Below are 23,467 nucleotides of genomic sequence, written 5' to 3' on the forward strand. Positions count from 1 at the left end.
AAGAAGACCCTATGCAGGAACTGATGGCCCATTAACGAAAAAGGAAATGGTCCTGTGTGTCAAATGTTGGCAGCCAGTTGCTTGGTTTCTGGGCTAGGCCAAGAGACCTTAGCCATGAAAATAATAATGATATTAGCAGAGGGAAATATGCACCAACCTTCAACTTCTTTAACGGTACTTCATGCGGAACAGCTTGACTTTCGAGAGCTTTCTTAATTAAATGGTACTCCCTTGATAGATCTGTGGTAGGGGCTTGGGAGTGGGTGTCACCCCCACCTCCTGCTCCTAACCCTTTCTGATGCTGCCTCTTGCCTGTCTTTAATGCAGTTTAGCTTTATTATCCCACTTGCTAATAGCCAGAATATTTACATCTTTAAATCCATTCATCTCCATCCATCTGTGTAAGGCTCCTGAGTTTGATGTTGATTTAACTGGGCAAGCATTACATGGTTTGATTTAGGAGCAACAGTTGGTGTTTATTACTGGATATTTAATTATTTTTTTTCTTCCTTGAGAAGGTGAGTTCTTTGCTTGCAGAAATAGAGGACAAGAAGACACCTTGAGTTTCCATCAGAAGACTGTAGGGTGCTCAACTGAGTTAACTGTAGGGAAAAAAGTAATTTTGTCTATGAACCGACCCTGTGGCATTGAAAGGGATCTTGAGTTCTAAATTCATGCTTCAGTTACCGAGCGGCACAAAGTGACAAGGAGCACTGTGAGTGCTGAGAGCAGAGATCCCAGGCTTGCTATTTCTGTTTGGTTGTAGTAGGGCCTCTCTGCCCACCTCTGCCTTCTGACAGGGAGACAGACACACGTGCACGCACATCCAGTATGTGGTTTCTTACTGGAAAGTGTGTGGGCGACCCAAGGCCATGCCTGGGACACTGAGCAGCCTGCTTAATTGTGTGTCACCTTATCTTAGATTCTCAGCAGGAGCAGGAAAAGAGCTGCTGTGGCGTCCAGACCCGAGAAGCAAGGGTGGCAGGTACGGAGTTCAAGTTGGCGCAGCTCACACAGTAGGTTCTTGATCTGTGTGCTTTAATGATAATCTCGGTCGTGACTCAAGCTTCAGCCACTGGAGCAAAAAGCTTTTAAGCCTGCAGAGTCAGGGCATGTTAGTCATTGTGCTGTTGGTATAAACAGGGTTTGGAGGGTGGCCACTTCACCTAAGAATTTAGTAATTAAAAAAAATAAAATCTGCTTCCTGTAGTTGGTATATTTTGTAAATAAGTGAAAGGCCCCAGACCAAGAGGGCCTTAACTTGGGTGATTTGTGAGATTCTCATTTTCAGAGTCTATATTTGTTGATGGCTTCTATTCACGAAGTCAGGCTGAAGACAGCTTGACGTCACCAGGAATAACCTTGCAGTGTGTGGGAGCCTTGTCCTCTGCAGTTGTGTAGGATGGGAAAGGAGGCCACTTTTCAGGGACAGGGAGTTGGAAGCAGGAATTTTCCCTTTTGTATACCTTCTCCCTCTGTAACTCTCGCCAGGCTTCATTTAGTCTCACTGTTTTTATACAGCATTACTCTTGCATCTCACACAGTTGGACACCATATGTGTGTTGGGCTTAGACACATGTAAATGGATATTGAGACTTCTAATAAAGCACTTGCCAGTTAATATCTTCTCTGGTCATCAATGAAGATGGAATTAAGAACTGATTCTCCACAAAGCCTCTAGAAAATGTAATGTGGTGACTTATAATATACAGGGTGCTTCCATTTAACATATGTGTGGTGGTGGAATAGGTGATGTGATCCCAATTGATGACAAACTCAGTGAAGTAATTTGACTCAAATTCTCATAAACTGTAGTTTAGCTGGGATTAGAACATGGAGATTACAGCTCCTGCTTCAGAGGTTAGCTGTGGTGTTTGCTACTTCAGACTTCCTCAGCATCATGGGGCCTGTAATATTAAGTATGTAAATAATTCAACTCAGGGCTGGCTGTATGCAGACGTGCCTACGCGCTCTCGACAGACGACCCAGAAAGAGCAGGAAGGCCCAGACCGCTGGGAAAAGCACTGGGACTGGAGACTATTCCTTAATGTTGGGTTGTTGGGTCGGTTGGAGGACCTGGGCTTGGTGGTCCGGTGCTGTCCTCTGTGTGGAAAGAGGATGGGCTGGTGGAGAATGAGCTTAAGGTTGTCCTGGTGGGAGTCTGTTCCCAGGCCACCCATGTGCATCTTGTGTGCTCTCTGAAGCTCAGAGCTAAGATCAGGCAAGACTCTGAGCCAAAGCCATCAGCCTGCTTCTAGAGACGTGTCAGCGGATTAGCTTATTGGCTTTCCCCTGAGTGGCATTAGCTCTCACCCTGTCTCATGTTCACCATCTGGCTTTGAGTAAGAAGTCTTCAAGTGATCTCTCTTCAGCAGCCAGCTCTGTGCCAGGGCTTTCCGAGGGCTGTTCAGCTTTCTCCCTCATCACCCTCAGAGCCCAGGGCTCTTGGAAAAGAGGAAGCCTGTCTGTTGTGTTCACACAAGTGCACACCTGGCATCCAAAGAATACTTGAGACCTCAGAGGAAAAAAATAAGGTCAAAGGAGAACGAGTGCCTGGTTAGTGGCCTAAAGTCTTGTTAAAGCTACAAATGGAGGGACTTCCCTGGCTGCCCAGTGGTTAAGCCTTCATTCTCCCATTGGAGAGGGCGTGGGTTTGATTCCCAGTCAGGGAACTAAGAGCCCATTGGCCGCAGGGCCAACTAAGCCTGCGAGTCACCACTAGGACCCAATGCAGCCAAGTGTTAAAAACAAGCAAAAAACCTAATAAGTGGCTCTGTCTTTAGGTGAGTTTTAAAAATGGAGTTGTTCTTGCTTCCTGTGAGAAAAGCTCTTTCTGCCTGTGAGATGATACTGTTTGTCCAGATTTTAGTAGAGCAAGCCCTACAAAGGGGCTGGGATTTTCTTCCTCATTGGAAAGCAAAGCCTGGGGGTGGAGGTGCTTAACTGAACCACCTCCCCTCTTCCCAGGGAGCTGGCTGCTCTCCTCCTAGGTTAATATACATTGACTGGGGCTAAATGCTTGATGCTTCTGGACAGAGTCCAGCCCCTCAGCAGAGCAGCCACACTGTGGAGATACAGCTGCTAGCATTAAAGGGCTAAGCCCTTTCCAGCTGCTTTGCTTTAACGGGAACTGCCTGCAGTCGGCAGCTTATTGGCACCGTCTTAGCCCGCTTCAGAGGAAATGACTAATCTCACCATCTTCTCAGGGCCCTGGTCTGGAGGCTCGGGGGCAGGTAGCCCCATAGGGTGGAAACTGGTTGGATAATTGGTGTCGGAGTGCTAGGTGATCTCAAAAATGGCAGTCCCGGCTTTGACAGGGTTTGTGTTTTGTTTTGCCTCTGAAAAAAGTGGGGTTCTCTTCAGTGGACTCCCTGGTGCTGAAGGAGAAGAGATGCTCACTGTGAGGGGCGGCCTGGGCATTTAAGAGCTGGAATAGCAACTGATGCACAGGGGAGTTGAGTGCATACGAGGGCAGTGAGTGTTATCTAAGGAAGAAGACTTGAGCCCTGCGATTCGATCCCACTTGGGCCTTCCATTCCCAAATCTGAGTTAAGGAGCCAAGACTTGAAGGAGAAATGATCATTTCCTTGACTGTAAAATGCACTTAAAAATACAATTTAATGAGAATTAGATTCTCTTATAATCAGTGGTATATAACAGTGCTTTTCTTCAGTGGTTTGTACAGTAGCGGTGCATCTTATCATCCAAATTGTTTGCCTTGGAAATAGCTGTTCATGAGAGGTAGGCTGTTGGCTAGCCCATGTGGAGACAAGGGAACCTTCTGCTTAGCTGTGATCAGAGAGAGATTAAAACGGGGAGTTTCCCCAGGTCTGAGGGCAGTTGCAGTATAAGAAAAACAAGGCTTAGCCCCAGGACAACTGGTGTGAAGAAGCAAACAAGCAATGTGTAGAAGAGAATCAAGATCTGCCCCAGTCATGACCCCCAGAACCCTTACATGTGACCCCCCGAGTTGGAGAAGGGGGAAAAGAAGGCATTGTGGATCAGTGAGGCTCTGGCCACGATATAACAACACATCTTGGTAGAGTTCTGAAATCACAGTACAGTATTGAAACATCCAGGGTTCTTTACACGGAGGTGTTAGATAATCTCTATAATCCTTTGTCCAGTTGGCTCACCAAATCCGGAATGCCAGAGGTCTTTCCTCCTCGGGGAAGTGGGGCTTCCCTGGTGGCTCAGACAGTGAAGAATCCGCCTGCAATGCAGGAGATTTGGGTTTGATCCCTGGGTTGGGAACATTCCCTGGAGAAGGGCATGGCAACCCATTCCAGTATTCTTGCCTGGAGAATCCCATGGACAGAGGAGCCTGGTTGTAAAGAGCTGGATGTGACTGAGCGACTAACACTTTCACTTTGCTCACTGGAAACTGGAAGGCCATGTTATGGGCACCGATAAAAAATGGGGACAGATGGTCAAGTTAAGGAACCTGTTGCCTGGAGATGAGACTAAAAATATAATTTTGCTTAAGAAAGTCTTCCTGCTTGGGTAGAGAGAGGTGTTCCCAAAACTATGAAGAGATGTGTTCAGTGCCAGGACGGAGGTGGGTGCAGAGTGCTGCGGAACTTTAGAGGAGGGAGGAACTGGAGGCTTCAGAGAGCCCGGGGCTGATGACTTGAAAGCTGGGACTCGGGCTGAACCTGGCCGCTCGAGAGGCCTGGAAGCATCAACGGGGCTGGGGAGGGCCTCTGGGTGGGTGCTCTGTAACTGGTCGCTGTCCTGGACTGCTGTCCTGTTCTCTTCTGACCCAGGGCTGGGCCCTGGCCTGCCTGAGCCTTGTTCCGTCTGTCCGCGGGGGTGCAGGGGAGTTGGTCTCTCTCTGGCGTCTTCCACCCCCAGCTCAGGCAGAAACTGACTCTTTATCTGACTTAATCAGAGCTCTGAAAAATTTCCATTCCCTGCTTTTCTGCCCTTTAACTGCAGCCTATTAATTAGTGCCTTTGGGCTCACCAGTCTCATAACCCCTCCCTTCACTAACCATGCCTCCCCTCTGCAGCTTTTGCTAAATATGTGACTGCTCCTCACTGTAGCTGCTCCCCCCTGAGAAGTGATTACAGAGCTTGGCTGTGCAGACCTCCTGCCCCAGCGAGTGGTGACCTCTTGGCCGGAAGCTTCCTCTTGATTAGCCCTAACCTCTCCCCTCCCTCTATCCCTCCCTGTCCTCCCCCTGACATTCCAGAGGCCTGGCATTGGCTATCGGTTAACACCTCTCTTGCTAGGAGCTGTCTTCTCCTTGTTCCAGGTCCTGGAGAACTGCACTGTGAGCCCAAAGGGGCTGAGCTGATCACCTCTCCTGACCCAGCAGAGTCTCCCATCAAAACCCCAATTAGCTTGTTCCAGATCACTTGACCTCATTATAGATTAAAGATCACAGATTTTGATCTATGCGGCCTCTTAAACCTTCAGCTCTGTTGGCTGCTGCTCCCCTTTTGTTTACTTTCGTATGAGATTCCAGGCGCTCAAAGCCCTGCTCTTTTCACCGCTTTATATCCACCCAGCCTCCTTTGCTCCATTGAATCTCCCCCAAACCTCAATCCGTCCAAATGCTTCACTACTGTGTTCTGAAGAGGGCCTTACTTTTTGACTCCTTTAGTAGTAGCCTGGCCATGTTAAAAACTGCAGGAGAAACAGCTGAACTTTTCGGCAGAGGGCATTTTAGTCTACCTCGATTACGCTGAAAACCACCAGATCTGTGTGTCAGGCCCTGTTGGGTTCTTCCAGCCCCTTATGAACAGACCCTGTTTTCCAAATGAGGAAACTAAGGCTCGGGATCCTGAAGTCCATGCCAGAGTCCATGCAGCTGAGCCCACGTTTAAACTTTCAACCCTTTCAACACCTATTCTATCTTAATATGGTCTTTACTATTTAAGAAACAAAAAAACCTTGATGCACAGAATCCTTTAGGTCCAAGTGATTTTCTTTGGAAAGTGAACGTCTCTGGATAGTTGTCTTGTTCCTCTCCTCTCAGTCCCAGGAGCTCCCTGCGTGGAGACCCCCCACTGTGCAGCGTGGTCCTAGATTAGACCTGTGTCCTCTTTACACCCGGAGGAGGCAGTGGGGGTGGGGGATGGAGAGGGGCTGTCTGCCAGCCAATGGGGATGCGACAGCCTAGGCTCTGGGCTCGCATCATCTGCTCCTGCTAAGACAATCATCAACATAAAAGGCTAATTGTATTAATCACCAAGGCGCCCGTCCCAGGCCCCCCTCCCTTTCGGGAGAATTATGAATTGCAATTGCAGATGGCTCCGCTGATTGAAGGCAGCACTCAGCAGGGAGAAGGGCCAGATCAGATTACACACCATTAATTAAAAACTTCCCCTGACAAAAGGGAGGAAGGGAGTGCACACCAAGGGTCTGCCTGGTTGGGTCTCTGTCCTCCCCAAGCTCCCCACCCGCCCCATTCAGGCTCCAGTTGTGCCTGTGAAGCGAAGACCCTGGCTGGAGCCACTGAAATTTGGCTCCCCAAAGGCCAGCCTTTCCCACATCCGAGCAGATGGCCGGCTGTCCTATTAAAGGGCTCCAGAGAAGGAGAAGCTAACCTTTGGTTACTCATTCCTGTGTCTAACTTTGGATGCTCTTCAGATTCTAACCTAATTCCTCACTTCTCATGAAGCTTCTCTCTTGCTCGTCTATTCTGACAGAGCACAGCTTTAAAGAACCATTTGGGAAAAGAGCCCCCAGCTTTCTCTTCAGGCAGGCACCCTCATGCTCTTGGCCAGGAGGTTCCTGGGACAGAGGTTCTACGGTCTGCTCTAGGGCAGGGGCAGGAGCTCGAGTGGCTGTGCAGCCTCTCCCCAGCTCCCCCAGCCTTCCAGCGTAGGCTTCTCAGCTGCTGTGTTCTTGGCTTATTTGGAGCAGTGACTCCCGAGTTCTCTTGATCAATTACCACCACCCCTCCCTCCCCAGCCGCCCAGCCTCAGTCATTCATTCATCAAACTTTTATTGAGCACCCACTGCGTGCTTGGTTCTCAGGGATGCAGAGATAATTTGTCTCAGAGCTCAAGAGCTTGCTGCAGGAGCTCCATCCCCCTATCCTCTTCAACCTTCTAGTTCCTGCTTCCTTCTTTTCTCTGGCTGCTGCTTGTATAAGCCCCCCTGGAGCTCTGTTTTGGAAAATTCTAAGCTGGGAGCTGGGGAGATCTTGAGGGGTCTGTGGTACTGAGCTGGTGACCTTCAGCAAGTCAGTCACACACACGCACGCGTGTGTGCGCATACACACACACACACACGTGTATGCCCAGCTGTCCCTGCTCATAAAAGGGCACAGGAGGCCCTGGGCTCTGAGAGATTGTGAAGATGAATGAGTGGGGCCCAGCTTGGAGAGATGTGAGTGGTTCTCTGCACTGACCATATTACAGAACACGGCTGCTGTGGCCGCGAGCTCTTAGGACTCAGCCACTGCACTGTCACAGAATGGGCCCTGTTGCCCTGTCCTTGGGAGACGGGCAGCCCCTCTCCTATCTCTAGCCCCTTCAGAGACATCATGGAAAAGGACCTATGTTTTTCATGCTTTTGACTGCTGTAGTGCAGGGTACCATAGTGATGGGCACCATAGAGATGAGAAAAATTGACTTACTGGCTTGTCTCTTCATTCCAGGATCCCTCCCCAACCTGAATCTTGTTCCCCCATCACCTCCCCACACACACACTCACAAAGCTCACAAAGGTCAGTAGGTCCAGGAAAGAAGGCAGGGCCCTGGGTAAGTAGAGCAGATGAAATGAGAAAAGCCTACTCACTTTTCCCTCCCTCTCAGTCATCTCCCTCTCCCTTTTTTCCTCCTTCTTCCCATTATCAACAGCAATTGTATTCAAACCCAATAATTACAGTAACAGCCACAATAATCATCATTTATTGGATTTGTTTTTCTATTCTATCATTTTAACCTCCAAACACATTTTCCAATCTCTTGTTTAACATCAATCTCAGGGGTAGATTTTACAGCTGAGGAAGCTGAGATTCAGACTGGATCCCAGGTCATAGGCAGAGTAGATTGATAGCAGCTTGAAAATATTAACAAACTAGGTGAGACTCCGGTAGTCCTTCAGAGGCACTGAACTGCAAATCTTGGTTTCCTGGGTTATTCCTGACTTCCCACCATCCTTGGGGCATATTCAACAGCCTATGGGGCATCCCGGCAGAGATGAGAATGAGTCTGGTGATGGCTTCTTCAGGCCCAGCTCACGGACTGAATGCTGCAACAGGACCTTCCCCCATCAGGATTGTTTCTGTGGATGGGGCTGGAGTGGAAGGCAAGAGAACACCTGGGGAGAAAGGCCCATCTGGGCTGAACCTCCCTTACCCGTATCCTGCCCCTCCACTAGCTGGAGAAAAGGTTCCTCTCTGTGCCAGCTCTTCCCAAGGGAGGGGCTCTCCGCTGATTCCTCATTTGGAGGGGTGAGGAATGAAGATCTATTTGGAGGCGACAATATGGCCCCAGGAAGCCTCCAGTCTGAGGGAAGCCACATCCCCCATCCACATCCAAGGGCAGAGACATCCCTCCTTGGAGCTCAGAGGCTGGCCTAGGACCTGATTCTTCTGGGAAGTCTGGATCCTCCTTCCAACAGTGGGGTGAGAAGTTAGGGTTCCCGGAGGTCCCCACAGCCTCCGAGCAGAGAGCATGTCTGGGTTCAGATTCCTTTTTCTCCAAGACATGGGGACCTGGAAGCCCAGGGTCCTGCGTGGGGTCCAGACAGATGAGAGACAGGGAGAGTGGTGATGAATTCCCCTGCCTCCCTCTGCTTGGCCCCATTAAAAGTGATGGAAGAAGAGGAAACGGAGCAGATTTGCTTCCCAGGTTCCTTCTAGAAATGTAATGCTGGGGATCCCCCACCCACCCTCTTAGGTCAAGAGGCCAAGCCTTCCCACCCTACCTCACAAGCCCCCCATGTCCCCAGGAAAACCTGAAATCTGGTTATACAAAGCATGCTGTCCACTTTCAGGGCTCCTTTCAGAAGCTTGAGGGCGGAGGCCGAGCTCTATGCCACCTGACACACACTCTCCATCTCAGTGTCCTCTGAGTTGGACTGGCTTTCTTTTTTCTGGGGTTCTTCCCCTTCCATTTTCTCCATTTCTGCACTGCCCGTGAGGATGGCCAGTCGCTGGGCCAGGGTCTTGGTGTCAGGGAACAGGATGAAGTTGTAGATCAGCGAAGCCAGGACGGCTCCCGTCAAAGGTCCCACCCAGAAGATCTGAGGAGGCAGAAGCAGACGCCCTACTCATGAGCCGTCAAGACCACAGGGCAGCTCTGGGACTCCACCTGCTTTCCAGTGTTGACTTGGTCTCCTGGGAGCCCTGGAGCTTTCTACAAGGTGGCAAATTCGAGAAGCACAAGTCTTGTCCACTGCCCCCACCCCCCCCACCCCCAGCAACCCCGACCCTGTGTCTCTGCAGGTGAAGGGACATAGCCTCCCCTGGCCCGGGTCAGGCCCCCACCACCCCTGCCTCCCTCCTCTCATCCCCGTTCCAGCCCAGAACCCTGGCTAGTGCTCTTCCTGTCCCTGCTGGTGTGTTTGTGTGTCTATTTCTGTTTGTCTTTTTCTCCATCCAAGTTTGGAAACTGGTCCAGCTGGAGGAAGTGAATAAGGAAGCAGCCAGGACTTGAGGCCCAGGCCAGTGCTGCAGCGCCGGCCCTGGCCCACTTCTCGCCAGTCTACTGGGTGTCCCCGACTTTTTGAGGCGGGCAAGAGAGGATGCTGGCCCTGGTCTTCTGAGCTTAGGGAAACCTCCACTGGGAGTGAAGATGGTCCGTGGCAGGGAGACTTGTCTCCCCCAGTGTCTGGGGCCCCCCTGCTGGTGAAAGTCCCTATGGGCACTGGGGCCTCTCCCCTCCCCTGGCTGCCGGCAGAGGGTCTCACCCAGTGGACTTCAAACTTCCCCACGATGACAGCGGAACCAAAGGAGCGGGCTGGGTTCATGGAGCAGCCGGTGAAATAGAACTGGGGAGCGAGTGCAGGGCAGGGCGTGAGCAGCCTGAAAGCAGCCCTAGGAGAGGACAGTCCTCTTCCCCCGCCTTCGCTCAAGCCTCAGCCCCAGACTGGGGCTCTGGGTCCCCCGGCCCTGGGCCTGAAATGGGGCATAGCCTTGGCTCCAAGGCATGAGAAGTCCGGGAAGGGACTCTTCTGGCCCCCAGTGCCCCCGCCACCTCCCCAGGGAGGGGCCAGTGGGTGCACAGGCAGGTGTCCCCTGTGCCCCTTACCCCGATGAGGTGGCCCACTGCCACCGAAGCTCCAATTGTGGCTGCAGGGGAGCCCGTGTTCTGACGGCTGTCAGTGGAGGCGAAAACGCAGAGCACGAGCTGGAGGGTCAAGATGAGCTCCACCGCCACCGCCTGGCCAATCGAGGCACTGCTCCGGACCTGTGCGAGGAGCGGGGCGCGCTGCAGGCAGCGGACTCTGCCCGGGGAGAGCGACCCTGGGCCCTCGTTCCTCACGGTAAGGGTTGCGACACCTTGCCACCGCCAGCCCCAGGACTTAAGGAGCTAATGGGCTGGGGAGAGCGGTGCACTGGGGATCAGGTGAGCCCTGAAGTGAGCCCACAAGGACACCTGCTCCCTGTGGGAGTGAGCAGCACCCCAGCCGCTCCACAGGGTGGTCGGGGCCACGGTCCCAGGGGAGGTGGGGGCCCAGGGCTGGTGGGAGAGGGAAGGCTGGAGAAGCTGCGTTGCACGATGCTCGCCCATGGGCTGCCTGGGCTGCGTAGGAGTGGAAGGTGGGGACTTGGGGACGCAGGTGCAACACGGGCGACTAGAGAAATCTGGGGAGGTGAGCCAGGCCGCAGAGTGCTGGGGACAGAGGAGCAGGAGGGGATGGGGGGTGTGGACTGGGGAGGTGAAGTAGGTGCAGGGTCCCCCGTTGCCCCCACAGCCCCACCTCTCCCTGGCTGCTCCAACCCTGAAGCGCCTGGTCCTCCTCCCACTCCTGGGCCTTAGTGTGGCTCCTTCCTGTCCCCCATCTCCCCACTGTTCCTCAAACCGCAGTCTCCTTCCTGCTCTGCCTGCACTAAGGCCATGGTCTTTCCCCAGGGCCCCACGTCCCCAGCGCAGGTGTGGAGCACGTGCTCTGCTGTATCCCCTCTGCCCTGGCCTGGCCCTCCCCACTTACCACCTGTACAGACCTGCCTCTCCCCCTCCCTGCACCTACCATATTGACCCCAAAGTTTTCTCGGATGTCCCCAGGCGTGACCCCGTAAAGCAGAGCAGCTCCCGCCGTGGCCCCTGCCAGCTGTGCAGCCACGTAGGCCACAGCCCGGGGCAAGGAGATGTGGGAGCCCACGAGGAAGGCCAGCGTCACAGCAGGGTTGACGTGGGCCCCGCTGGACTTCCAGGTGATCTGCACGATCACGGCTGTGGCCAGGTTGAAGGTGATGGCGATCTGCAGCACAGAGGGAAGCGCCAGGGGCCATCTCAGAGCCGAGCCCACGCCAAAGAACACGTACAGCCCCGTGGCCAGGAACTCGGCAAACAGAGCCTTGCTGATGGTCATCCAGAGCCGGCACACCAGCATCTTGGCTAAGCTGCCCCGGCCTGACTCCATCGCGCCCAGGCCTTGGTGCCTTTGCTCCCAGGTCTATGTGCCTTTTCTGATCTCCTGTCTTCCGGCTGCTCTGGCCCCAGCCTGCAGCTCCTTCACGGTGCTGCTGGTTCAAGGACCATGCTGGTCAGACTGGCAGGGGGCAGGTTGACAGGGTTATGTGTGCCGGGGTGGGGTGGGGTGGGAGGTGTGGGGGTGGCCACACGCTCGCCCCACCCTAAACTCACATGACAGCCAAAGGAGGGGGGCTGTCCTTGGGCACTGAACTGGAACCTTCCAGGAGTTTTCCAAGCTGGACAGGCCTAACTCTGCTGCTGGCCGACACCCAGTCTGGGGGCCGCAGGTGACTCTAGGATGCTCCCATCTGCGACGTCAGCTTAGAGAGAAGGAGATCACTCAGATCCCCGTGTCCAAGGCCTATGTCAGAGGGCCCCGTGCACCCCCCGCCCCCAGGCTCCTAGTCTCCTGGCCCCCTTTGCCTGCAGACTTGGCCTCCAAATGGGCTCACACTATTCTGCACCCCATAAACCCAGATGTGAAGGAAGCTCTGTCCTTCATTTCCACCTAAAGCACCATTTTCTGAAAGCTGATGTGAATGGGGTCAACTTTACTGAGGACGTGGGCCTGCAGGGGTGCAGAGGGGCAGGTGGGGGGGTTGCTCCACAGCTAACTGGTGACACCTGTGGTGGTGGGTACCTCTGCTGCCCACTGGTCTGGAGTTTCCACTGACTCTTCGCCCTCTTGTGCCTCTTCACAGGGCAGCTTACCATTCTTGTGACTGTGCTGGCCTTAGTTTACCCACACCTAGGCTCTGCCCTTTAACCCCCAGCAATATACCAAGGTATTTTCTCAAACAGAAGTGTTTTGTCCCTAAGAAGAACCTGCCAAGCTGCTAAAATAATACACTCATCACCTCGCAGCGGAGTGCCCAGGCTGCGCCCGGAGTCGTGTGTCCCTGCCCAGCAGGTGTCCCCTGGTGTCTTCAGATTCCCCAAATGTGACGTGTCTCACGATGAGATCCTCATTTCTCCCCGGACCCCCTGAATGCACTCCTTCTGTTGTCCCCAGCTCAGCTGGTGGCACCTGTGAGGCATCCTTGACCTCGCCCTCCCGCCCCCGTCCAGCCAAGGCATCGAGTCCTACTGATGCAGAATCCCAAGTATTTCCTGCCACTGCCCTCTTCTTGCCACCCCTGCTGCCCTGCAGCCTTCAACCATTCTCTCTGTCGTCTCCCTTGCTCTGCTCCAATCAATTATCCACACTGCAGCCTGAGTGATCTTTCTAAAATGCAAATCTGATCCTGCTGCTCCTCGCTAAAATCCCTTCAAAGCTTCTGGTCGCCTCTGTGAGCTCCGTGCCTGGCCTCCACGGTCCTCTGGGAGGGACCCGCTTCTCCTGCCTCACCTCTCCCCACTTCCTGTCTTGTCCTTTACTCTCTGGCCTCACCAAATGGCCAGTGGTCCTAGAATACTTCATGCTGGTCTCCCCTGGGGGGATACTCTCTCCTCTCCCTGGAAAGCCCACCCCACGTCCTTTGTTTGGGGGAGCCCTAATTGATTTCTGATGAAAACAGACGACTCAATGGAAGAATCCCTGATGCTGGGAAAGATTGAGGGCAGAAGGAGAAGAGGGCATCAGGGGATGAGATAGCTGGACGGCATCACCAAAGCAATGAACATGACATTGGGGAAAGTCTGGGAGACGGTGAGGGACAGGGAGGCCTGGCGTGCGGCAGTCATGAGGTCACAGAGTCAGACGCGACTAGCAGGTGACTGAACAGCAGCAATCTATTCCCAAGGCTCAGCATTGACATCACCTGGCCCTTTCCTGGGTGAGGCCTCACCACACCTGGCCCTTTACACTACAGTCACCATGGGTGTTGGCACAGTGTTAATGTATCGCCCCAGTGAGGCGGGGAGCCCCTTGGGGGGCAGGAACCAAGCTTTGTTCATCCCTACATGTACCCTCTTGCATAGGGATTGGCTCAGCCCTGCAGCAGGTGCTCAATAAATATTTGCTGAATGAATGCATGAGTGAATAAGTTTCCTGACCTCCTGGAGGCTTTCATGTCTGCTTCATTTCAGCCAGCTCGCCTTACAGCCTTATTATACCTGTCCTTACCTGGGACAGGCCTTCTGAAATCTTCAAGTGAAATATCCCAACTCTGACCACAGGCTCTATCCAACCACCCTCTCCCACTTCAATTCTAGCCACCTCCCTCCCCCAATCCTCCCCTCTCCCCTTTCTGTTCATCCCACCCTCCTGATTTGACTCTACTTTGTCCAGCCAGATCCCCTGGCATCTCACCTTGCAGTGTCCCTGTCCCAGCTACCCATTCTCTGCACCTTGCCCTCCCTGACCCCCATGCACATTCTCCCTCCATGCATTCTCCTCCACACCCTTCTGCTCCCATCTGTGCTGCTGAGCACTGCTGGAGAAACTCAGCCAGCCATGCAGACTGATGCCTTGACAAGCCTATGGTCTCTGGCCTCAGTAGGGGTCTCAGTAATCCATATACCACACTGTCCCCAGGCAGCCCTCTCCCTATTCTTCTAAGCCCTGCTTAAAATCTTCCCTACTCTCTCTGAGTACCCTACCTTGCTCTGGCTTTCTTCCAGCAGATCGATTTGCCACTTGCTCTACCTAGAAAGTGAAACCAGCTGGCAAGACTTCATGTATCCTCCCCCATCCCCTGCCCCTGCAGCCCCCTATGCCCTTGCCAGCTTCCCTCTGGTCCTGAAGAAGAGGCAGCCCTTTTCCTGGGTTCGAGTCGGGGCCCCTCCTTGGGTTCCTGGCTCCCTGCGAGTGACTGGGGACCTCTCTCGGCCATTCCCAGCCTCATCTGTGATTTTCACTTCTCCCTCTGCCTGGCTGGCCCTTTGAAACGTGCCTGGGTAATCACCGAGTAGTGGAGACTCTGGGTTTGGAATGCCTTTCTTTTTTGGTTTTCTTTCAAGACTTTGCTCAAGTTCAATTCCTCTATGAAGCCTGCCCTAATTTCCCCCCTCCAGCAGAGTCAGGGCAAACTTCATAGAGAAGATGGGCTTGGGAATAACTAGTGGCTACTTCTGGCTTTGACCTCCTTGGTCCTGCCACTGTTCCAGTGCAGACTCCCAGGTTTGCGTGGCATGAAGGCATTTTTCAAGAAATGCTTCAGACTGAAGGAATGTGGCTGTGGGCACAGTGTGAATGACATTACTCCCTGGCACGGAGGGGTGGGGGGAATTCCCTGCCCAGGGGCTGTCCCAGTGAATTTCAAGGGCATCTCCCTCCTTTGCGCCCCTCAGACAGGGCCACAGAGGGCCTGAGGACAGACACTTCCCAGTCCCTGCACATTACCTGGCCTCAGTTTCTGCACTGTACACAGGCACCAAACAGCAGTCATGACTGTCTGTTGAGAACCTTTGATCAGAAAGAGAAGCATTTGAATACTGCCATGTGTTCCGCACCCCTGACCAGTGTTAACTCCTGTCACCTCAGCTTCCCCACTTTTAAAGTGGAGATGATGGGAATTCCTTGGTGGTTCAGTGGTTAGCATTTTGAGTTTTCACTGCTGGGGGCCAAGTTTCAGCCCCTGGTTGGGGAACTAAGATCCTGCAAACTGCGCCTCCAGGCCAAAAAAAAAGGGGGAGATGTTAGTTCCCACCTCCCTAATATGTTATTGGAGAAGGCAATGGCACCCCAACTCCAGCACTCTTCCCTGGAAAATCCCATGGATGGAGGAGCCTGGTGGGCTGCAGTCCATGGGGTCGCTAAGAGTTGGACACGACTGAGCGACTTCCCCTTCACTTTTCACTTTCATGCATTGGAGAAGGAAATGGCAACCCACTCCAGTGTTCTTGCCTGGAGAATCCCAGGGACGGGGGAGCCTGGCGGGCTGCCGTCTATGGAGTCGCACAGAGTCGGGCATGACTGAGATGACTTAGCAGCAGCAGCAGCAGTATGTTGTTAGGAGTGAATGTGCTGATGCCTTGGAGAAAGTCAGAAAATGGTGACTATTAGGATTGTCACCTCCCTTCCCACTCCAGTGAGAGCTGTGAAGACCATGCTGGGTTAGAAATGGTCCAGGACAAGCAGCACCTGAGGCCCCTGCTCTGGGACCCGGGGTTGAGAGCCTTCAGTGGGCGGTGGCCCTGGTCTCCAGTTGACCTGGAGCAGAGTCTCCTGGGAGCCTGCCTGGCCTGGAACTTGGTCCTTTACCTGTCCAGGACAGGTGGACATCAGCCAGAACTCGCTCTAGCCAGCATGTCCCTGAACCTAGCCTTCCTGGGCCCTAGTGGCATGCTTTTGAGGTCACTCACGCTGCAAGAGTTTTTGTCCAGCCCCATACCTGGCTGTCTATAGCTGCCTGCCAGGTAGCTGTGTGCTCTCACTCTTTCGGAGGCCTGTCTCTGGGCACTCTAGACTACCAGGCTGGACATCTCTGTGTAGGAGCAGGTGTGTGTGCGCGTGCACAAGTCCACTTGGGGCAGTGTGAGTGCTAAGGTCCTATCTCAGGGCTGGGAAGGGATGGGGGAGCAAGAAGGAGAAGAAGGAGGACGGATGATGGGGAGATGAGGAGGAGGAACAATAAACATGACAGAGAGGGTAGGATTCAAGGTCATCTCCCTTGTATCCCCTCACCCACTGCACTAAAACCTGGACAGAGGAAGCGGAGGCTCAGAGGGCGGCTGAGAGGGCCGACCTGCCCAGCAACCCCTCCTCTTGTCCAGCCATCTAGACAGCCAGCCCTCTGCCTATCTTCTGCCTTGACCCCTAGTTCTCCACCTCTCCATCATGTCACCATGTCCACCTGGGGAAACTGGCCGTCCCTGGGCGCAGAGGGAGGGGAAAGGGAGGAAGCAGCCTACGGAGAAGCAGGGCTCGTCTGGGTTCTGTCTTCAGATGGAGCAGAGGGTCAGAGGGGGTGACTGAGCATGTGTGTGCTTGGATACGACACACACGTGTACCCCTCAGAGAACACGTGGAGCCAGGTACCAAGGTCTGATGCCCAGCGGTCCTGTGAGAAGGAATGGGGGACAGGCGATGTGGCTCCGCACTCATGCGGAGCGAGAAGTCTATGCGGAGAAGACGCAGCCCGCTGGGTGCAACCGGAGATCCGCGTAGAGCGGGGTTAGCGTGTGCTGGCTCGTGTGTGCGCAGGTCTCTGCCAGCCTTGGTCGCGAGCTGCTCGGAGAGGATCCGACAGGAGGGGGCGCAGCGCCCTCTGCTGGCCAAACAGCAGGGCGCGTGGCACCTAGTCAGCTTTAAGCCCTAGGCGAACCTCCCTCAGACGGGGTGCCCCGCACATCCCTGAGAGTCTGTCCCTCATCGACCCGCCATTCAGCGCGTCCTGCTTCCCTTGGGGTCCGCCCGAGAAAGGAACCAAGTTTCTGGGCTGGATGGAGAGGCCAGGCTCCCAGTCACGACTGTACCTCACCTGAGCCGTTTGGAAAGGTGACGTCTGATATACTGATCTACAGATTGGGGTTGAAAGAGCCGACCCTCCCAGTCACCCCTCCTCCTGTCCATGCATGTGGACAGCCAACACTCTGTCTATTCTCTGCCTTGATCCCTGATCCTCCTCCATCTCTCCATCCATCACCGTGTCCACCTTCCTACCTGGTGAAACTGGCTGCCCCTGGGCAAAGAGGAAGGGAAGGAATCCCCTCTCTTCTGGACCACTCCCCGACAGTGCGGTGGGGTGGGGTGGGCTGGGGACCCACCCCAGAGGACCCAGACCTGAAAGACTCCAGGTGCCCTCTCGTCGGCGCTCCATCTGACTGGAGCCCAGACCCGGGACTTGCGGGACGAGGAAGCTCAGCAGCGGCGGATTCGGTGGACGAGGTCCCCCCCTGCTGGTCAGAGCTGGCACTTGCGCCCGGCTCTTGGGTAGAGGCAGGGGTGGTGGCAGCTGTCGGGGTGGGTGCCATTTGATGTTAACTATAAAGCTGCCAGGCAGGCAGGCAGGACAGGGGAGGGCTGGCCGCAGCTCCCTTTTACAGATACTAGACCCAAGACTTCCCTGGTGGCTCAGACAGTAAAAGCGTCTGTCTACAATGCGGGAGACCCAGGTTCGATCCCTGGGTTGGGAAGCTCCCCTGGAGAAGGAAATGGCAACCTACTCCAGTACTCTTGCCTGGAAAATCCCATGGACAGAGGAGCCTGGTAGGCTACAGTCCATGGGGTCGCAAAGAGTCAGACACGACTGAGCGACTTCACTTCTTCAGACCCAAATTGGGGCTTCTCCAGTGGCTCAGCAGGAAAGACTCTGCCTGCAGAGCAGGAGATGCAGGAGACGCGGGTTCAATCATCCCCGGATGGGGCAGATCCCCTGGAGGAGGGCATGGCAACCCATTCCAGTATTTTTGCCTGGAGAATCCCATGAACAGAGGAGCCTGTTGGGCTACAGTGCATGGGGTTGCTAAGAGTCAGACACGACTAAAGCAACTGAGCACTCACACGTTCACCACCGAAGTTGGGAGGAGGGCTGGAGCATCTGCCCCCACCCCCACCCCCACCCCCTGGGACTGACCCTTGTCAGCCACTGTCAATAGCTTCTCCCATCCCTTTTCAGTCCATCTCCTGGCCTTCCTGGCCCCTTCTCTTCTGGAGCAAAACTGAAAACCACAAGGAGAGGTTCCCATGCCAGGGAGAAGCGGGACCTTGGGTTAAACACTCTCAGGAAAGGAGAGGCCCTCCGGAACTGGGGTGTGGCTGGGGGCCCAGCTGGTTTCTTTACATACAAGCAAATCAAGCCCATGATCTGAGATGTCTGCCCAAGTGTTTCCTCTCTATCCATTGTCTCATTTTATCTTCGCAACAATCCATGAAATGGGTACAAATATCCCCATTTTACAGACGAAGTAATTAAAACTTGGACAGCTTGTGTCATCCAGAGTTGCACAAGCAGACTGAACGCAAAGCCAGATCCTAATTCTGATGCAGAGCTGTGTCCTGAGCTTTATCTGCCCCTCTCCCCAGAGAGCAGCCCAGTCCCAGGAATCTCCCTCCCTCCCTTCATCTGACCCCACAACCACCCTGTGAGGGAGCACTTTTTTATTCTCATTTTATAGTTTAAGAGGCAGAGGCTTGGTGAGTTTAAGGAGGCGTCCCAAGGAGTGTCAATGGCAAGGGAACAAGACAGTAAGGGCAGAGCTACAGGCCAAGGGGAGGACGGTGGGAACCCTGGCTGGTGGAGGCAGACCCAGAGAAGAGGTGCGTCGGGTATGGCTTCCGATAGGGGTGGGGGCAGGGGCTTCTCCCTCTGAACACAGGCTCCCAACGTGGCACCTTTCTGGAACCTCCAGGGGCCGAGAGGGGAGTCGGGACTGTGTCTCCTGGCCTGATGACAGACCTGGCTGCTCAGCCCCTTGGCATCTCAAGGGGCTGCCGGCCGGTTCACTTCTCCTCCACCCTGCTAAGCACACCCTGACTCAGGTGCCAGGCCCTCCTCAAGTGGCAAGGACTTGACATAGCTGAGGAGGGAGGGGTGAGCAGGTGGTCGCTTGGTGAGGACCTTCTCTGTTCCCACTGCCCCCTCCTGACCTCCCGCTCTGTTCCTACATTTGGTCTCTCTGCCCTCTCAACCCCGCCTCTCTGACTCTCTAAGCCTCCCCTGGCCTCAGTTTCCCTGTCTTTCCGCGGAGGATTGCGGAGAATGTGGACGGGGGTGTGCGATGATGCGGAGGAAAGGTGAGGAGCTACAGTATCTTGAGTATCTTCTGGAGCGAGACAGGCCAAACATGAATGTCAGTGGTTTATTGGGAAGCCCCCACCTTAAACACCAGCACCCTACCCCCTGCATCCTTGAGCAGAAATAAATAAGGTGGCATATAATGAACCTAAGAAGCTCTGGGGTGACACAATCCCTGTCGCCCCAGGAGCTGGGGCCCTCCTGGCTCTGGAAGAGGGGCTGGGGAGGAGGAGGGGATGCAGGCTGCCAAGCCACCCCTTCCTGGCCTGGCCCCAGGGCGGCCTGCACTGAGCTCACCTTCCTGTCTCTTCCCCATCAGCACCCAGCCCCTGGCCCCCTACCCCGAGAGTCCCATCCTGTGCTCTTGCTTCCAGCTCTTCACTGCACAGCCTGGGGAGCAGCACCTCTTTCCCAGCCCGGAGGACCCAGCTGCGGGGGGAGGAGGCCTTGCTGTCGTGCGCTTCTCTTCTTCTCCCCTGCAGTTCAGGGGCTGAGAGGCTGGCCCCTGTCTGATGCTGGTCAGTGGGCAGTCAGCTCCATGGTCTTCTTCCGCTCCTCTTGGCTCTCCTCCCAGTCCTCGTCCGGCTCATACGTGCCCTTGAGGATGGCCACACGATCGCTCAGGCTCAGGGAGTGGGGGAAGAGCAGGTAGAAGTAGATGATGGCAGCCGTGGCAGCCCCCACGATGGGCCCCACCCAGAACACCTGGCAGAGACAGGGCAGCGGCAGGGCTGAGCCCAGGCCTTGGGGCCGAGCCCTCCCCCCAGAGGACAGACCCACGGGCCTCTCAGAGGAGACAGACACAGACACGCCCACACCTCCGGAAAGAGAGAATTCGCCCTTTCTCAGGGACAGATCAACTGACACCCCACTCCCCAATGACCAAGGACACTGACACCCAGGTCCTGAAAGGAGATGGACATTCCCAGAGGGACAGGGCCCCCGCCAACCCCACTACGCCACTGCCGCAAGCCGCATTCGACTCTTTGCGACGGTATGGACTGTAGCCCGCAAGGCTTCTCTGTCAATGGGATTCTGCAGGCAAGAATACTGGAGTGGGCTGCCGTGTCCTCCTCCAGGGGATCTTCCCAACCCAGGGATCGAACCTGCAGTCTCTTATGTCTCCCGCATTGGCAGGCAGGTTCTTTACCACTGGCGTCACCCGGGAAGCCCACCAACCCCACCCTAAAGAGAGACAAATGAACCTTCAGAGGGAAGAGACATGGAGAACCTCAGAGAGATGAACACAGGGAGAGAGACAGACTCTGGAGAGAGACCATGAGCTCTCAAAGGAGATGACAGACAGATTGTCCAGAGGGACAGACCCTCAGGAAGGCAGACTCTCCCCAGTCCCCAACAGGGACAGATAAATAATACATCAGAGAGGACAGACACTTGGACCTCCCTGCCCCCCGCCACCCCGAAAGATGGAAACCAAATCCTCAGAGATCAACTCCAGAGCACAGGTGCCTTTCCCTTCCCTAGAGGGACAGACACGCATAGTCGCTGCCCCCCAAACAGGGTCCCCTGCCATCTAAATCTAGCCCTGGTTCTGGCTGCATCCCCTTCTCTCTCCAGTCACCCCCAAGCTCTGGGCCCCCATCATCCAGAAAGTCCTGTTAACTGTCAGCTGCTAAGGCTGGGTTTCTAGGCACTCATTGCCAGGGAGGGTCCAGCCTTACCCAGTGTGCGGAGCTGAACCGACTCATGATCACTGCGGGACCGAAAGATCGGGCCGGGTTCATGGAGCAGCCCGTGAAGTAGATCTAGACAGAGAGAAGGAGGCCGTGAGGAGGGCAGCATGCCTGTCCACTCTCACAAGGCCTGGACCCACGCTGGGGTCCCCTAGCAGTTCAGGGGCTCAGCCAGGCATCCAACTGTCCCCCGCTTCCTAGCCTGGTGCCTTTCCCTTCACAGTTCCCTCTGGACCCTCCTCTCTGTCCTGAGCTTGGGCTTGGTTCCTGCCCCCATCCCAACTCCCCCTCATTCCTGTATTTTCTCAGACTGGAGGGGATTGGGTCTGGGCCAGAGTATAGCAGCTCCACTCTAGGTCTTCACTGGGGGGCTCGTTGATCCAGAAGGTGCTGCCCCAGGGCCCCATTATTTGCCCTGAGGGGCCAAATGGCGCCTTTGCTCACCCCCACTAGGTGGCCCAGTGTGACGGACAGGCCAATGGACAGGGCTGGGGAGCCCACAGGGCTGGTGCGGCGGGAGTCAGTGGAAGAGAAGACGCAGAGTGCCAGCTGGAAGGTCAGAATCATTTCCGCCACCACAGCCTGGCCCGCAGTCGTGTTGTTGTTGAGCTGCAAGGGGATGGTGTGTTAGGATCCCTGCTTTCTTCTGACTCTATGGCCAGGAACCTGCAGGGATGGGGGTCTTGGTTTCCAGGGACTCCTAGGACCCAAGTGCCTGGAAGCCAAGCCCTGTCACTTCAGGGAGGTCATCTGCCAAAGAGACTATATACTTGCTAGTGCTCAGAAAGCTTGGAACGCAAAGCTGTGGCCAAAGTGACAAAGCTGGGGGACCTCTTCCTGGACACTGGCCCGTCACCAGTCTGCCCAGGCCCAACCCCCACAAGCTGGCATTTACCCTTCCTCCTGTGGGCAGCTGCCCAGTTTGCTTACTGCACCCCCCAAGCCCGCCTCCCGCCCGTGCCTGACCCGCTGCCAGTTCCAAACCTCAAACCCGTCTCTCCGGTGGGGCTGACTCATGGTTTGACAATGGCCGAGAAAATCCTCCTCTGTGTTTGATTAATGAACCCAGTTTGCATGGGACAAGGGGGCTGAAACTGGAGTTCTAGGGATGGCGGGAAGGGGAGGGGTCCAGGAGCAGAAAGCAATATTCATCAGAGACCATATGTACGGGCACCCGATTAGGGCACCCACAAGCCTGGCTTCTAAACATACCCCCCTGAGTCCCACTCTATGGAGGTCATGGCCATTCCCATGTAATGAGAATGAGAAAAACAAAACCCAGAGAGGCTGGGGTCACCAAAGCCAGGATCACAACCCATCTGTCACTGACGGTTCCATGAGACCACTCCACTGAGGACCACACAGGAGCGATGAGGTGCCCAGGAGGACAGAAGAGCTCGGAGGTAAGACTGGAGAAGAGAGGTAAGAGAAGGCAGACAGCAGGCACCAGGAGAGAGGCTGGGATGCGGCAGCGCGAGGTGGGTGGGCAGGCAGAGGAGGCGGATACCAACCGAGGAGCTGGCGGAGAGCACGCACCACCATGGAGATCCATCTTCCTGGCCTTAGGGTGCTATGACCTTCTTGGCAAAGGTGTTAGCTGGCTGGTCTACTCTGTGCCACCCATCCTGGAGATGGGGCTTGGGGACCAGGTCCAGAGCCCACCCCAGGGTCCCTGCCCCACAGCCAGCCCCCTGGGCACTCACCGCATTGACAGCCAGATTGCCTCGGGCATTGTACGGGGCCAGCCCATAGAGGATTGCGGCGCCAGCAATGGCGCCCACCAGCTGGGCCACCAGGTAGAAGACCGCCCGGAGCAGGGAGATCTGGTTACCGACCAGGAGGGCCAGCGTGATGGCGGGGTTCATATGGCCACCGCTCACGGGCCCCAGGGCCTGGGCCATGGTACCTATGGCCAGGCCGAAGGCCAGCGAGATCTGCAGGACGCTGGGCATTGCCGACGGCCACTTGAGGGCCGAGCCGAGGCCGAAGAAGACGAAGATGAGGGTGGCCAGGAACTCTGCGAACACCGCCTTGAGGAAGGCTGCGGAGCACACCTCCTTCTTCATGGTGTCGAGGCAGCAGCCCCCGCAGGGGTCGCCCGTTTGGGCGGCGGCGGTGCAGGGGGTGGGGGGCTGGCTCGGGGGCGCCGCACAGTCTCGGGTGCCCGCGGCGTGGCTAGCGACGTGGCACGGGGCCTGCGGGGGCGCGCTATATACCAGGCAGGCGGCCCGCGGCGGGGCGGGCCCGGGGGGGCAGTGGGCGGCTCCCGCACCCGGGGGCCAGCACCGCGCGCAGGGAGGGAACTTCAGGGCCGCCGCGCCCCCGGCCCCGCGCGCCCCCCCGCCCGGGCAGCCGCACGCCCTCTGGGGCCACGTGACCCGGCCGGCGCTGTAGACCGGCCCGGCGGGCTGGGACCCGCGCATAGTGCGCTCCGGGCGGCTCCCGCGCTCCTACTCCACTGTCTGTCCCGGGCTCCCGGGGGGACTTTGCTGGCTCTGGGCTCTCCCGTTCTTCGGCCCTCCGGACGGGTGCCTCCGCTGAGTCTTGATCTCTG

General features: G+C 55.6%; 2 protein-coding genes across 2 annotated transcripts; both read right to left on the bottom strand.

Moving 5' to 3' along the window:
- Positions 1 to 8,991: 8,991 nt before the first annotated feature.
- On the bottom strand, positions 8,992 to 11,547 carry AQP6 (aquaporin 6). Its single transcript, XM_052640874.1, has 4 exons — positions 11,155 to 11,547; positions 10,212 to 10,370; positions 9,871 to 9,951; positions 8,992 to 9,204 (listed from the first exon to the last, which is right to left on the bottom strand). Exons 1-4 carry the CDS (start codon positions 11,545 to 11,547, stop codon positions 8,992 to 8,994), a joined length of 846 nt encoding a protein of 281 aa, XP_052496834.1.
- An 8,191-nt stretch (positions 11,548 to 19,738) lies between these two features.
- On the bottom strand, positions 19,739 to 22,979 carry AQP5 (aquaporin 5). Its single transcript, XM_052640957.1, has 4 exons — positions 22,617 to 22,979; positions 21,358 to 21,522; positions 20,902 to 20,985; positions 19,739 to 19,924 (listed from the first exon to the last, which is right to left on the bottom strand). The coding sequence occupies exons 1-4, from the start codon at positions 22,977 to 22,979 to the stop codon at positions 19,739 to 19,741; spliced, it is 798 nt and encodes a 265-aa protein (XP_052496917.1).
- Between the last annotated feature and the right edge of the window lie 488 nt (positions 22,980 to 23,467).

This window comes from Budorcas taxicolor, chromosome 5 (assembly GCF_023091745.1).
Source record: "Budorcas taxicolor isolate Tak-1 chromosome 5, Takin1.1, whole genome shotgun sequence".
In the NCBI taxonomy this organism is placed as follows: Eukaryota; Metazoa; Chordata; class Mammalia; order Artiodactyla; family Bovidae; genus Budorcas; species Budorcas taxicolor.

What these genes read in the sequence shown, in the direction of transcription:
- AQP5 (XM_052640957.1), bottom strand. Translation starts at nt 22,979, where the DNA reads ATGAAGAAGGAGGTGTGCTCCGCAGCCTTCCTCAAGGCGGTGTTCGCA. An exon ending in GCAATCTGGCTGTCAATGCG is followed by an intron (nt 21,523 to 22,616) that starts GTGAGTGCCCAG and finishes ATCCCCTTGCAG; the next exon opens with CTCAACAACAACACGACTGC. An exon ending in GGTTCAGCTCCGCACACTGG is followed by an intron (nt 19,925 to 20,901) that starts GTAAGGCTGGAC and finishes TGTCTCTGCCAG; the next exon opens with GTGTTCTGGGTGGGGCCCAT.
- AQP6 (XM_052640874.1), bottom strand. Translation starts at nt 11,547, where the DNA reads ATGGAGTCAGGCCGGGGCAGCTTAGCCAAGATGCTGGTGTGCCGGCTC. An exon ending in AAAACTTTGGGGTCAATATG is followed by an intron (nt 10,371 to 11,154) that starts GTAGGTGCAGGG and finishes CTCCTCGCACAG; the next exon opens with GTCCGGAGCAGTGCCTCGAT. An exon ending in CAGTGGGCCACCTCATCGGG is followed by an intron (nt 9,952 to 10,211) that starts GTAAGGGGCACA and finishes CTCGCTCCCCAG; the next exon opens with TTCTATTTCACCGGCTGCTC.